The 16,315-nt window shown below is 38.7% G+C and overlaps 1 protein-coding gene and 1 long non-coding RNA gene across 2 annotated transcripts; one reads left to right on the forward strand and one right to left on the reverse strand.

Annotated features, from left to right (window-relative positions):
* Nucleotides 1-990: 990 nt before the first annotated feature.
* Nucleotides 991-12,334, reverse strand: ltb4r2b (leukotriene B4 receptor 2b). Its single transcript, XM_056421532.1, has 10 exons — nucleotides 12,259-12,334; nucleotides 10,326-10,924; nucleotides 9,086-9,286; nucleotides 8,967-9,010; nucleotides 7,645-7,886; nucleotides 3,963-3,973; nucleotides 3,568-3,621; nucleotides 2,902-3,102; nucleotides 2,783-2,826; nucleotides 991-1,582 (listed from the first exon to the last, which is right to left on the reverse strand). Exons 2-10 carry the CDS (start codon nucleotides 10,902-10,904, stop codon nucleotides 1,330-1,332), a joined length of 1,629 nt encoding a protein of 542 aa, XP_056277507.1. The 5' UTR covers nucleotides 10,905-10,924; nucleotides 12,259-12,334; the 3' UTR covers nucleotides 991-1,329.
* On the forward strand, nucleotides 4,049-6,933 carry LOC130197754 (uncharacterized). Its single transcript, XR_008832523.1, has 3 exons — nucleotides 4,049-4,126; nucleotides 4,734-6,434; nucleotides 6,612-6,933. It is a non-coding gene; the product is annotated as an uncharacterized LOC130197754 (long non-coding RNA).
* Nucleotides 12,335-16,315: the final 3,981 nt, after the last annotated feature.

The following is a 16,315-nucleotide window of genomic DNA, read 5'->3' on the forward strand; positions in this document are numbered from 1 at the left end:
ATGAATGATGCAGCTGTGTTCAACACAATCCTGACTTCCATTATCCTGGAAATCAAATCTATGGTCCCCCCCCAGGGAGAGATATTTCAAAGTAAATGTTTACGAAATTTCATTTTTTCTCAAGTTTGAGGTTTAATTTATTTTTTTTTTCAAAAACCCCGGCATTGACTAATGCAGCTGTGTTCAACACAATCCTGACTTCCATTATCCTGGGAATCAGACAAATCTACGGTCCCAATTGGGAGATATTTCAAATTAAAAGTCCTAAATGTTTAAAGAAATCGGTCATTTCTTTCATGTTTGAAGTGCTTTATATATGTTTTTCCTCAAAAGCCCTTTAATTTGAAATATCTCCCAATTGGGACCGTAGTTTGCAAGACACTCTGAAGCCTATAAACTGTTAATAATTACATCTTTTGTGTTTACAGGTAAAGGGGACGCCACATGAACCGAATCCACAGCTGGATCTACGTGCTTTGCTGTTAATTTTATTCATGCGGTGCTTTTAATTAGCTGATTAGTGAGTGAACATCTGCATATTTCTAAGATCATCCTTACTTTATATAGTTTTAATGATGTGTATGAACACTGAAATTCACTGTTAAATAAAGATAACCGAGTTAAACTATTGTCTATTTGCTTTTCTATCAGTTTTTAGAGAATGAATATGCTGGGATTTTATATGGGGTTTCTTATGTTGCATTAATAAATGAGTATAAAGTGACTGCATGATGTCCTCTTGGCTCTAAAGTAAATTTAACTAGCAAACTAGAGTTTTAATTGTATTAATTAGCAATTTTAAATGATTTATCATTGCATCAAGATATATAAGACTTAAACATTGCGAGCAGAATTGACCTCATTTAATGTAATCCAGAGAATCTCTGGTTTCAGTTTGAATACTTTATATAAAAGAAGAGGCACTTTTTCCCCCCCAGAGTTCAGATCAGACCTGTCACTTACATTCATGAGTGGATCACTTTAATTAATTCAATGCAAAACCTATTTACAAAAACAATTTATCTGTGCTGTTAATCGCAAGCGGTAAAAAAAAATACTTTTACAGTTTCATGGCTGTTAAATAATGTAAATTTGTTTTCATGCAACCAAATTGCGCCTAAATACAGTTGGTTTTAAGTTATTTTCTGCAACTGATCCCATCTACAAATTATTTACACTTCTGATTTCCAGGGTGGGTACAAACCATCCAAAGTCTTGTCCTTACCCAGCTGTCTACCAGTCAAACTGATGTTCCAACACAACCTAAATCTACACGCTCCACCTGCATATTCCTACAGATTTCATTTATGCACAAAGTTCATTGAATGCTCAAGTCCCACTCTGCAACATGGCGCTTCTAGTTCCTGTCCCTGAGTCGGCCGTACTGTTCCCCACAGTGTTGCTCTTTTTGGTCCCCGTCTGGTCCATCGACGTGCCCTCAAAGAGCCGAGCCATGAAGGCGAAGCCGTTCTGCTTGATGTAGGATTTCCCAGCGAACGTGTAGAGGACGGGATTGGCGCAGCTGCTGATGAAGGCGAACGCCGACGTCACCGCCCGACTGGTCTTGGTGATGTTAATCAATCTGAAGAAAAACTACATTTTAGACCAAAAGTAAAACTTCATAAACATATAATTGATGAACAATGAGCTCTCAAACTAACTGAATCATGAAATATAAATATCGATGAATGGATTACTTAAATACTACACTACAAAAAGACATTAACAACGACAAAGAGGCCCGAAGAGACACTAAAGAACTACAACGATGCTTGAAGAGACACTAAAGAACTACAAAGATGCACAAAGAGACACTAGAGAACTACAAAGAGACACTAAAGAACTACAAAGACGCACAAAGAGACACTAGAGAACTACAAAGATACACTAGAGAACTAGAAAGAGTCACGAGACACTAAACAACTACAGAGGCACAAAGAGACACTAGATAAATACAAAGAGGCACAAAGAGACACTAAAGAACTACAAAGACGCACAAAGAGACACTAGAGAACTACAAAGATACACTAGAGAACTACAAAGAGTCACGAGACACTAAACAACTACAGAGGCACAACGAGACACTAAACAACTACAAAGAGGCACAAAAGAACTACAAAGAGACACTAGAGAACTACAAAGAGGCACAACCAGACACTAAACAACTACAAAGAGGCACAACGAGACACTAAACAACTACAAAGAGGCACAAAGAGACACTAAAGAACTACAAAGAAACACTAAAGAACTACAACGATGCTTGAAGAGACACTAAAGAACTACAAAGATGCACAAAGAGACACTAAAGAACTACAAAGAAACACTAAAGAACTACAAATATACACTAGAGAACTACAAAGAGGGACAACGAGACACTAAACAACTACAAAGAGACACTAGAGGACTACAAAGATGCACAAAGAAACACTCAACAACTACAAAGAGGCACACTGATTTCAAAAAAATCACAGATTGAGTATATCATCTTTTAAAGAGTCATCGTATAGTAGAATAGAGCTATCAGTCCAATGGTATTTTGACTTATTTTGACTATATGTTACAAAAATGCATGAAAAAATAAAGAAATACCCGTTTGATTTCAACACATGTGTGCGGAAAGGAATCAGCTTCTCAATCAACTCATGATGTAGTGCTATCGCTGGATGAATAAATACAAATTAATAAAGAATACGGAAACACATGTCAATGAAAATACTTCCGTTGGAGAGAGTGTGTTGGAGACAGAGTGTGTTAGAGAGAGAGCGTTAATGTCGTTACTCACGTTTCTCTGGTGGGGGATTCCAGATTGTACCACTGAGCCGCCACCTTGGACCAAAACAGACGGTGTTCATTCAAAAAGATCACATCGTTGATCAAAGACCAGAATCAGGAGTCACGCACCTCCATCATGTTGATGACGTGGTACGGCAGCCAGAAGATGCCAAACGTCACCACGATGGCCAGGATGAGGTTCTCGCTGCGGACGGTCCGGCGGAACTTGGTCTGCCTCAGGCGCCACAGGATGAGGACGTAGCTGGTGATGATGACGGCGTACGGGAGGATGAAGCCGGAGACCGTCTCCAGGGCGTACTGGAACCTCACCTGCAAGACACACACAACACAATGATGCATCCGGCCATTCATACGTCAACGATTCACCTGGCGAGAGTAAATCTGTATATGTGTCTTTTTTTTTAAGGAATAAGTGACGCTCTTTTCTAAAGGTTGGAATCAGGATACTTGAATTTAATTTTAAATGATATGTTTTGTGTCTGAGTTTAGTGAGTCAAATAGGCTGATGAAATGTTAATAAGTTAATAATAATTGTACGCTGTTGTATGAAGTTTAGTTAATTTAAGTTTAACTGAAACAATCTAATATAAATGGATTGTCAAATATGGGTCTGTTAAAACCAAATAAGCGCATACATCTATATTACAACTTGATGGTATAAACATTGGGTATTTGTTTTTAAAAAAGAGGTAAATATGTTGTGGCTAAAATCTTTAAATGTGACAATAAATCTTTGTATTTTTGTGCAAACATAATAAATTTAATGGGATTTACACATTGATAGATGCGCATCCGGTTGTTGGTTTCAAGGAAAGAAAGAAAAATCAGCTGCCAATGTAGACCAAAGAAGAAACAAAACATAGAAAAAACACACGATAGATGGTCAGAGGAGGAACAGAAACATAAAATATAACACACAAAATGGGATTATAGTGAACGAAAATACAATAATACAATAAAATCATAATTGAACAGTTTTACAAAAACAAATGCCCCTTTAGCTGCTGGATGAAAAGCATATACTTATATTTATTTATTTTTACTAAAACATTTTTTTATTAATACACATTTTACTAAAAAAACAAACAGAATGATATGTACAATTCATGCATTAAAGACGATAAGCTGTTTCTAATGTATGTCATGTAATTATTTATTTTTTGCCGGACCCGGAAGTTGCCTGTTTCCCGAAAGCAAACACGTGGTTTCCCACAGGTATAAATAGAGCCTCAGCCCCTTACTGTCTCTCTCTCTCTTCCGGGTTGCAGTGAATCAGGTTCCACGCGCTGCTGCAGAGAGAAAGAAACCAACGGTCCGGAAGCTTCTTTTAACGGTAAATATTCACGTTTACTGTCGGATAAGTTTATGTCGCAGTTGGTGTGTTGGCGTGTTTCCTCGTGGGTGTTTCTTGCGCTTATTTCCGCAAAAATACTCGTTTGTTCGCATCTTGGCGCCAAAACTACCGCATGTTCTCCACGTGAAGAGGCCCAGTTTGCCCGTCACGTGACAAACTATAGCTAAGATAATATTTAAACTTTAGAAGACTTAATTATGATACTTAAACCATGGCTATTTAATATTGGCTTTTTTTGGTAGCTATTTTGGTGTTTTCTAACGTAAACACGCCTTTTGCATTAATTTTTACAATATAAATAGTCAGAATTGAGTGAATTATATCTCGTGTGCACCTGGCAGCCCTTAAATATAATTTACATTTCAGGAGGATAATCGTGCACTTTAAAAATAATCTTACCCGTCCTGCAAAAACTTGTTCTTCATTATTCTGTCAAACCTTAATGATGATCTTGCTGTGAGTCCGTGTTTCACCTGAAGCTGATGATTACTCTTTCACTGCACTGATGGGTTTGACCGAACCGACACATGAAGCTGCTTTTTATATTACACGTAAAGACTATAACCTTGTTCTTCCTTGTTTTCAGGATTTTAAGAGCCTGGACTGGATTCATCTTCATAAGGTCAGCAAACTATGACTGGGACCGTTGTTTACTCGCGTGCTCAGCTGATTGCGCTGTGCAAGCCGCAGCTTCTGCCTGGAGACAGACCTGTGATCCCGGTGGAGCTACGGAGAAGGGCTCGGGGCTGCAGATCGGGTGTCAAGCGGAGGGCTAAAACGATGAAATACAAAACCCTCGATACCGGCGATCATAACAGGGAACGTGAGGTCTTGGCGAATAAGACGGATGAGCTCGGCGCGCTGGTAATGACAGAGGATCTTCCGTGAGAGCAGCCTCTTGTGTTTTACTGAGACGTGGCTGCACGCGGACTATCCGCGATTAACTGGTTTTGGTACGCATGCATGAGGCAGATGTTCCGTAGGAGTGGCCTCGGAGTTGCCTCTCAGGACTCGTCTCGACTAACTAGGAAATGCACTTTTCCATCGCTTAGCCTCTGTCACGTTCTTTTTATGTAACGCTGATGTTTTAAAGACTAAACACGGAGGACTTTGCTGTAAAATGTGATACCTGTTCTGCAGTTGAGACGCCGAGGACACGGAGCGAGGACAAAGTAGGTGACTCTGCTGATGCCTGTTCAATATACTACTAACTTCAATAAATACTTGACAAAATGCTCTTGTTGTCAGTCTGATATTTATGTTATACGTCGATGTGAGACCAGTTTACTCTTCATATAGTGTGTAATGAAGCATGTAGCCCGTTGTTTACATCCAGCTCGCCCACCGCTGTCAGCTGGGAAACTGATCGACTCCGATTAAATTGTGATACAACAACACTACTCTCACATCTCTTATGTTTTATATTCGAGACTTCGTAACTATACTCTACCCTGTGCAGCACTCACTGGTCCAGATTAAACATGACTGTTACCTGTTTTGTTACGATAAGGACACGCATTGAATAACTACACACAGGAGTGAGCGCGTCTTTCGACACATGACGGGGGAGCGGCTTGCTCCAGCCTTCATTTAGGATTTCGACGGCATTAACGAAACGTTTTCCACCTTCATGACGAACATATCACTTGTTCACTGATGATAAAAAAATATCAAACTACAATAAAATAAAAACACGGATTTCTCAAAGAATCGAACAGCTGACTTGTGCACCTGCTGTTCTGTTCATTGCTTGTACTGCGGTCAACTCAGCCGACACTTACATTTCTGTGCACCTATAGACTGATGTTGACGGTAAACGCATTCGATCGGGAGCGCGCGAGGGTTTTGATAAAGTTAGCGGAAGGATTCACGTGACAACATCCGGTTTTGCAAAGTTAGCGGAAAGAACTACGTGAAACATCCGTTTTTCAAAATAAGATGTCGACAAATTGTACACTAGCATATACAAGTAAACAATTAACTGATTTTGAATCTTTATAGATCGTTTCTGAGATTTAGCTTAAATTATGCTGACAAAACGTTAAGGAAGAGTTTATAAAAATAAAACTCTTGTATGTTAAGAAATTCAATAAAACTCAGACTTTTGTAGGTTAAAAAATTCCTGTATATAGATTTCCCCAACAGTTCCAGGAAATGAATGATGCAGCGGTGTTCAAGACAGTCCTGACTTCCATTATCCTGGAAATCAAACTTATCTATGGTCCCATTTGGGAGATATTTCAAAGTAAATGTTTACGAGAAATCGGTCATTTCTTTCATGTTTGAGGTGCTTTAAATATGTTTTTCCTCAAAAGCCCCGGCATTGACTAATGCAGCTGTGTTCAACACAATCCTGACTTCCATTATCCTGGAGAGAGACAGAATCTCCCAATTCCCAATTATTGATATTTAAAAAAAAAAAAAATGTAAAGAAAAAAATTCATTTTTTTCTTTCATGTTTGAGGTGCTTTAAATATGTTTTTCCTCAAAAGCCCTTTAATTTGAAATATCTCCCAATTGGGACCGTAGTTTGCAAGACACTGAAGCCTATAAACTGTTAATAATTACATCTTTTGTGTTTACAGGTAAAGGGGACGCCACATGAACCGAATCCACAGCTGGATCTACGTGCTTTGCTGTTAATTTTATTCATGCAGTGCTTTTAATTAGCTGATTAGTGAGTGAACATCTGCATATTTCTAAGATCATCCTTACTTTATATAGTTTTAATGATGTGTATGAACACTGAAATTCACTGTTAAATAAAGATAGCCGAGTTAAACTATTGTCTATTTGCTTTTCTATCAGTTTTTAGAGAATGAATATGCTGGGATTTTATATGGGGTTTCTTATGTTGCATTAATAAATGAGGATAAAGTGACTGCATGATGTCCTCTTGGCTCTAAAGTAAATTTAACTAGCAAACTAGAGTTTTAATTGTATTAAATAGCAATTTTAAATGATTTATCATTGCATCAAGATATATAAGACTTAAACATTGCGACCAGAATTGACCTCATTTAATGTAATCCAGAGAAGCTCTGGTTTCAGTTTGAATACTTTATATAAAAGAAGAGGCACTTTTCCCCCCCCAGAGTTCAGATCAGACCTGTCACTTACATTCATGAGTGGATCACTTTAATTAATTCAATGCAAAACCTATTTACAAAAACAATTTATCTGTGCTGTTAATCGCAAGCGGTAAAAAAAAATACTTTTACAGTTTCATGGCTGTTAAATAATGTAAATTTGTTTTCATGCAACCAAATTGCGCCTAAGTACAGTTGGTTTTAAGTTATTTTCTGCAACTGATCCCATCTACAAATTATTTACACTTCTGATTTCCAGGGTGGGTACAAACCATCCAAAGTCTTGTCCTTACCCAGCTGTCTACCAGTCAAACTGATGTTCCAACACAACCTAAATCTACACGCTCCACCTGCATATTCCTACAGATTTCATTTATGCACAAAGTTCATTGAATGCTCAAGTCCCACTCTGCAACATGGCGCTTCTAGTTCCTGTCCCTGAGTCGGCCGTACTGTTCCCCACAGTGTTGCTCTTTTTGGTCCCCGTCTGGTCCATCGACGTGCCCTCAAAGAGCCGAGCCATGAAGGCGAAGCCGTTCTGCTTGATGTAGGATTTCCCAGCGAACGTGTAGAGGACGGGATTGGCGCAGCTGCTGATGAAGGCGAACGCCGACGTCACCGCCCGACTGGTCTTGGTGATGTTAATCAATCTGAAGAAAAACTACATTTTAGACCAAAAGTAAAACTTCATAAACATATAATTGATGAACAATGAGCTCTCAAACTAACTGAATCATGAAATATAAATATCGATGAATGGATTACTTAAATACTACACTACAAAAAGACATTAACAACGACAAAGAGGCCCGAAGAGACACTAAAGAACTACAACGATGCTTGAAGAGACACTAAAGAACTACAAAGATGCACAAAGAGACACTAGAGAACTACAAAGACGCGCAAAGAGACACTAGAGAACTACAAAGATACACTAGAGAACTAGAAAGAGTCACGAGACACTAAACAACTACAGAGGCACAAAGAGACACTAGATAACTACAAAGAGGCACAACGAGACACTAAACAACTACAAAGAGACACTAAAGAACGACAAAGAGACACTAGAGAACTACAAAGAGGCACAACCAGACACTAAACAACCACAAAGAGGCACAACGAGACACTAAAGAACTACAAAGAGGCACAAAGAGACACTAAAGAACTACAAAGAAACACTAAAGGACTACAACGATGCTTGAAGAGACACTAAAGAACTACAAAGATGCACAAAGAAACACTAAAGAACTACAAAGACGCACAAAGAGACACTAACGAACTACAAATATACACTAGAGAACTACAAAGAGGGACAACGAGACACTAAACAACTACAAAGAGACACTAGAGGACTACAAAGATGCACAAATAAACACTCAACAACTACAAAGAGGCACACTGATTTCAAAAAAATCACAAATTGAGTATATCATCTTTTAAAGAGTCATCGTATAGTAGAATAGAGCTATCAGTCCAATGGTATTTTGACTTATTTTGACTATATGTTACAAAAATGCATGAAAAAATAAAGAAATACCCGTTTGGTTTCAACACATATGTGCGGAAAGGAATCAGCTTCTCAATCAACTCATGATGTAGTGCTATCGCTGGATGAATAAATACAAATTAATAAAGAATACGGAAACACATGTCAATGAAAATACTTCCGTTGGAGAGAGTGTGTTAGAGACAGAGTGTGTTAGAGAGAGAGTGTTAATGTCGTTACTCACGTTTCTCTGGTGGGGGATTCCAGATTGTACCACTGAGCCGCCACCTTGGACCAAAACAGACGGTGTTCATTCAAAAAGATCACATCGTTGATCAAAGACCAGAATCAGGAGTCACGCACCTCCATCATGTTGATGACGTGGTACGGCAGCCAGAAGATGCCAAACGTCACCACGATGGCCAGGATGAGGTTCTCGCTGCGGACGGTCCGGCGGAACTTGGTCTGCCTCAGGCGCCACAGGATGAGGACGTAGCTGGTGATGATGACGGCGTACGGGAGGATGAAGCCGGAGACCGTCTCCAGGGCGTACTGGAACCTCACCTGCAAGACACACACAACACAATGATGCATCCGGCCATTCATACGTCAACGATTCACCTGGCGAGAGTAAATCTGTATATGTGTCTTTTTTTTAAGGAATAAGTGACGCTCTTTTCTCAAGGTTGGAATCAGGATACTTGAATTTAATTTTAAATGATATGTTTTCACCGTGTAGTTGAGGTTCTTGTACTTTATTCTTTTGATGTATATTTGTTGTTGGTATTACAGAAGCGTGGTTGTGTGATGTTATTCCATCTTTTTGTAAAATACTTTTTATTAACATGAAAATAATTTCTTAGAGTGAAAACAGATTTTTGTAACCTGAAAATTCCATTTAAAAACATGACAGTATCTTATTACGTAAACAAATCAACTTTTAAAACATAAAAACTACAAAAAAATAGCATGCAATTTGTATAAACTCTTAAACTAAACTACACTAATCTGTGTGTGGTAGCAATGCTCTTAAGTTAAATGTCTATAGATGTGTTTATGTAATTCCATGTCATATGTGCATGTATGTCAATCAACTTTGATTTGTTATATTAATTAAGTCTATTCATGTGTGTTAATGGCATTTAAGTAATAAAGTTAATAATTAATCTTAATTTTTATTTAGTTTGTTGCCTGAAAACCAATTAAATGTCATGAATATGCACAAGCACACGCACGCACACACACACTCACACACTTCTTCAAAACTCTGACTTAATGTTTTGTCCACTGTTTTGTCATCCACTAGGTGTTATGTCTATGTAATGTCTTTTGTCTTATAAATAAAATAAAAATGAAATAAATAAAATAAAATAGATAATGAAAAGTAATAAAGATACATTTTAGTTTTTTTTAAATGTATTTGTGTGTCTAGCTCTATAAACCTCACTGCACACTAACACATAGTTTAACAGATTTAGAGACCAGCTGGAGCATCGGCTGAAGATAACTTCCTCCAGGAGTCGGTGGAGACCAAAAACAGAGCTGGAAATTAACATTGGACTTTTCCCAATAATACATCAAATTGCCGCCCTGGTCTACTCACATGTCGAGGCCGCGTGTGATTGGGCGCGCACACCAGTCTTATTGTGCCCATCCCGTCTTTGTCCTCTCTGACGTCCCGAAACACCAGCGAGGGGATGGAGATGACCATCACCAGCACCCACAATCCCACCACCACCCTCCTCACAATCCTCGTGGTGATCAGGGAGGACATCTTCCTGTGGAACACCACGGCCACCAGCCTGTGCACGCTCATCAGCGTGATCAGAAAGATGGAGGCGTACATGTTGGTGTTGCACAGGTAGAACACGCCTTTGCACATGGCGTCGCCGAACACCCACGTCTGCTTGGCCAGGTAGATGATGAAGAAGATGGTGAGCGCCATGAGGCAGCCGTCGGCGAACGCCAGGTTGAGGATGAGGAGGGTGGTGACCGAGCGGTGGTGGGTGCGAGCCAGGATGCTCCAGACGATGAAGAGGTTGCCGGGGACGCCCAGGAGGAAGACGAGGCTGAGGATGACGGCGCCCAGGATCGTGGAGAAGTCGTTGCTCACGACGCTGTCGCGTTCGTGGTTGTGGGTTTCATTGAGGAAGGACAATAAGGAGGAGCTGGAGTTGTTCATGCTGGATGGAGTTGTGAATCCTGAGGACGAGAGGGACATACAGTAAATAAGAGAAATTCTCTAACTGTGAATGATGAACATGAATTGTAAAAGAGGAAAGAGAGGCGATAGAAATTACACCCCACAAAAAAAAATGTATTGGTAATTTCCACTATATTCAAATTAGTTTGAGGCCTTATTTTTTGTGTTTGAGAAGATTAGAAAAAGAAAATACTCCGGCATTACCGAAGATAAACATTACAAAATACTGTTCACCGATGCAGGAGGATGGCTGCCCCCTGACGCAGCCTCTAAAATATGAGGTCCCGTAGCCAACAGTGTGGATTCACCTCCGAGGCGGCGTGCTAAAACACGCCGCGCATTAACAACAGGGCTGCGTCATAGAGGTGCAGTATTTCGACACACTGGGATATTTTTTCTTCTTCGGGAATTGCATCTTGTAATCCAGTAAATCTGCAGTGCAGAGGTCACAGAGCGTTGACCTTTCAGGAAAAACACTGATGACGCGTCTCAGACGAACCGAGGATTTTTAGCATATACAAATCATACAGGAGATGCAGAGAGAGGAACAATTAGATCTCAAAATCTCATTTCCCTCTGTGAGACAACATCTCATTTCCTGATTAAGTCCTAATATCCTTGCTCTGGTCCCACTAAAGCAAACTGTTTATTTCCCCTCATGGCCAGAAACAGCAGCGATGGGTAAACACAATACACGTCTTACATCACTCGGAAAAACAGAAAGATGGAGTCTCAGAGACACATCGATGTCGTCAGGTGAATAATATTATTTCTCAGAAATAAAACCTTTATTTTGTTGTTTCTTCAGAAAACTGCTTTAAAGTTTTGAATAAAACCAGACGACATAAAGCCCAGACAACAATGCCGTCTCTCCGTCCTGGTAAAAACACAAACATCTGCAAATTATAACCGAATGTTGCAGCAGACACATGACATAAATGAAAAAACTGATGCAATTGACTTTTTCATAAAAACAACAACGAAGGATATAACTGTTGACGTCTGCAAGAGAATCCACCAAACAGGAAAGAAGTTTTCCTAAAAAAAATGAATTCAAGCAACTATTTGGGTTCTAAAACCACAACAACAAAAAACCTGAGAAACTAATTTTTTTAGACTCTGAAAATTACGTTGCAAACTCTGGAAACTCTGTTTTGCTTATCTTTGCTGTCCAACATTTTAAAACAATGATTCATCGGTTTTAAATAAATCTGCAACGTGTAAATAACAACAAAGCGGCAAAAGAGAGCGAGAGGCAGATGTTGGGGAGAGAGAGAGAGAGATTGATGAAAAATGTCATTAAGAATTCCCCAAGATCAAGTATTTGACCGACCTTCCCAGGACTTGCCGTGTCCCTGTGATGAGTGTCAGATATAACGATCCCTCCGCTGCTGTCCGGTCGGTCCGACTGCTCTTCCCTCTTGTGACGGCCTCCGTGAGCTCAGCCCGTAATAAACTGGATCACATCCCGCCTGCAGGCTGCGACAGGCAGTGGGCCGAGAGAGGTGTGTCCTCCCCTCAAAAACTCTCCCTCTCCCTCCCTCAATCTTCCCTTTATTTATTAAAGTAAACAAACATGCATTGTACTTGGAAGCGTGTCTTGAAATGCATTTTTTTGGGTGTCTTGAGGCACTTTTTTCCTCTCTGTGAGTCAAGTGTTTCAGGGGATTGCACAAGCGCCCCGTTTTTATGGATGCTTGGCACACAAGCGCAAACATGCATACAGGTGGGACACACACACACACACACACGCTGCCAACGAGTTCACACAGGTTCTTTAAACTGACAGGAATGCTAGAAGTGAAGAGAAGCGCAAAGATGGAATATTCCTCTTTCTTAAGAAAGGTTTTTCTGAACGCACCCTTGTTCAGTGACGTCAGGGCTCACGTTAATGCTGTCAGCACTTTACGACTTTGACTGATCCTTAACTTCCAGTCTTCTGGGCAGCTAAAAGAGACGCTAAAGTATTTTCAATGGTCCAAAACCGTCATCACGTTGAAAATCCTGACTTCAATTTGACGGAATAAAAGATTGAAAGGGGAACTATGTGTATTAATCACCATCCTGTAGGTCAAGTTTGATGCCACTAAAAGTATTGAAGTCATTATTTATCCAAAATGAGGTGATTCATTTATTTTTTGATAGAAAGAGAAAGAAAGAGTGGTGATATTAATTAAAAACAGATGGAACCTTCTTCATGAGAACATATTTTTGCTGCCATAACATGTCTTCTTTCAGAATCCAAATGTCGATGTTTATTTGACAGCTTTGTTTTCTCACGTCTACGTCAACGTTAGATAATGCCTCATTTGAATATTTAAACATAACATTTCAGAACACATGTAATATGAAAAATAATCAATTGGGGATATTTCATGGTGATATCTCGTCATATATATGACCCTAATCACCTGTTTGTGTCTTTGAAAGCTGTTTTCTCATTTCTCTCTGTAGCATTTAAATACATCAAACGTTCTAGCTTCATCATTCAGAGCCTGAACTGTACAACATGTTACTGGGGTTATGTGTTGCTGCTGAAGGTATTGTCTGATATCCAAAACTCCCTCTTTAAAAGCCTTTGACTCTAATAAGTCACCAAAATAAATATAAATTGTTTTTAATCTGGTTTCATCCGAAGATCAAATGTTTGTTCTGGAAATTCATCCGCAGTAAATCATCGACTGGGGAAGTTTTGTGGTGATATTAATAATAATTGGTAGCTATGTGTTCTCATGCATGTAATGTAACCAAGGATGTAAACAGCGAGAGGATATCTTTAGCACTTCAAGTGCTTTATTTTTTTATACTTTGAGAAAAACATCTCAATACTTTCCCCAAACACGAGCAGGGAATCCTGAACTCATGAATTTCCATAGAAATGCAGAGAAACAAAATCATGTTACCTGACCATCCATGAGGTAAAAGAACCATTTTATTTTCCCAAATACGTTTTTTAATAAGAATACTAACATATATTATACATTTAATTAAAACAAATAATAATAATTATTGTTTAGATTTTAGGACGTTTTAAATATGATATGTAAAGTGTCTTTGATGACCTTGAAAAGCGCTCTATAAATTAAATGCATTATTATTATTATTATTATATATGTAGAAAGTTTGGATTGTGTTGTATAGTTCAACAATGATTTAAAAAATAATAATACTTTGTATCAGTTGATCAAATATTTACACAATATTGAATAAACTTCCAAACAATGTATGTCAATGCACATATTTATATCTTCATCTCAGTTCTTATTAGAGTATTTTTCTTTCAATCTTATACTTTTAAATATATTACGCTTTACAGTGAATGCATGTTTTATTCAACTCATCCATTGAGTCATCGGCCCAATAAATCATCTCCAGTTGCAACACACGTCTCAGTGATCCCATCAATCCGTATCCTGAGGCTGTGAAACCAGTGGAGGAAAGTTACAGGAAGGAAAGGTTCGTCCACACGGTGGCGACGCGTCCTCAGAGCCGCTTCCTCTGCTCCTCTGCTCCCATAAAGATGACACTCAGCAGTTCCTCCTGTGTGCTGCACTCATCCATCACTTTCCATTTATACAACCTACATGTAACTCAAACTGCTGCCACTGTCTGATGTCATGCAATGAATCGGGTCTCAATGTGTACGCAACACCCGTGAAGATTATGAGAGAGCAGAGTTACTTTTTTAATGTTGTTTTGTTATTCCTGCTACCTTTAGATTGTATGAACCTCGTAGAGGTGAAACACGGCCCCCTGTGGAGCTCGTGGTCCGATCGTACACATGTTTGTACCTTTAATTCATGGACTTCTGTGTAGTTAAGGGAGATTTGGATCAATTCAAAGTCAGCTAAACCGAGAAAAAAAAATGAAAATGTTACACTGATATTGCACATCCTAAATTATTATAATCCAATAAATCAGAAAATGTATATAAAATAAAGAAAAATAATAAAGAAAATAACAAATAATAAAGAAAATAATAAAAAAATATATATAATGTTGTACTTTCTTTATTATTTTTCTTTATTTGATATTAATTATATATATATATATATTACATGATATGCCATTTTAGCCAACACTCTTATCCAAAGCAATTTACAATCATGTTATATTCATACACTGTAGACACAGCTACAACTCAGGGTTAAGTGTCTTGCTCAAAGACACACCAACTAGGGCGGAGATTGAACCACCAACCCCCTGATTAAAAGACGGACCTGCTCACCACTCATAGTCACCCTTATAGCTTTCTGTATATCATCCTTGTAAATATGTTTTAGTTTTCCTTTTTTCTTTCTTTCTTTTGTGCTTCTCTTATATAATTTGTTCAAAATACGTGCATTAAATTACTTAGTAGCATGAAAGTCAAAGTCAAAATCATCTTTATTGTCACTTCTCCCATTTGTGCAAACATACAGAAGATCTGAAAGTGCATTTATCTTTAGTCCAACTAACATAAAGTGATTGTAGTCATAATAGTAATAAAGTGCAAAACAGCTAACAACAATTCAATTCAATTCAATTTCAATTCAGTTTATTTGTATAGCCCAATTTCACAAATTACAAATTTGTCTCCTCGGCTTTACACTCTCTGTACACATACATCATCCCCCCCCCTCAACCAACACAACAGACAAAAAACCAAACCCCAAATAAGGGGAAAAAGAAAAAAGGAGAAAGAGCAACAGAGGAGGATCCCTCTCCAACAACAAAGAACATTTAGAAAAAAGAAAGAAGGCTGCAGTTCTGCTTTCTTACGATTGTTTGTAACAATATAAAGATGGTCGCCATAATAAAGATGTATAGGATGTGTTCAGGTTTAAGTACATATTATTATAGTTATTGTACGCTATATGCTTGTTTAACACATTGCTGCATTGCTGCATGTTTGGGGTTTGAACTAGATCATATATTGTCTATAAGCAAAAGCATACCCTGCTTTATGATCTATTTTATTCTATATGAGACCATAATTTACTGAATAAACATCACGCTGTATCCAAGAAGACTTCAAACTTGAGGTTGAGATGATAAACTCATGTTTACAATGTTTACTGAGGGGAATAAATCAAGAGAGAAGTGGAGTCATGTTCTCAAAGACTTCTAAACAATCTTCAACCTCCTGTTGCAACCAGGCGAGTCGCCCCCTGGTGGCCATCAGGAAGAGTCCACGTTGAAGGCCCTTCAGGATTGGCTTCACTTTTCAGACCCTGAGGATATATAACTGTGGCTCACAGTGGGCTGGCAGGATAATCAGTCCACGACATAACATTTTAACTCCCATTTGGATTCATTTTTTACCTTTTTTTTGGCAACGTGCACTTCCTAAAACTGTTATCCTGCCCAATAGTGCCCCATAGGGATTTGGTGGGAGCATGAGTTATCCC

The sequence above is a fragment of the Pseudoliparis swirei genome, chromosome 8 (genome assembly GCF_029220125.1).
Source record: "Pseudoliparis swirei isolate HS2019 ecotype Mariana Trench chromosome 8, NWPU_hadal_v1, whole genome shotgun sequence".
Lineage (NCBI taxonomy): Eukaryota > Metazoa > Chordata > Actinopteri > Perciformes > Liparidae > Pseudoliparis > Pseudoliparis swirei.

Coding starts and splice junctions, on each gene's coding strand:
- ltb4r2b (XM_056421532.1), bottom strand. CDS start 10,904: ATGAACAACTCCAGCTCCTCCTTATTGTCCTTCCTCAATGAAACCCAC. Junction 9,287..10,325: donor ATCACACGCGGCCTCGACAT/GTGAGTAGACCA, acceptor TGTGTCTTGCAG/GTGAGGTTCCAGTACGCCCT. Junction 3,103..3,567: donor GGATGCGCATCTATCAATGT/GTAAATCCCATT, acceptor TGTGTCTTGCAG/GTGAGGTTCCAGTACGCCCT.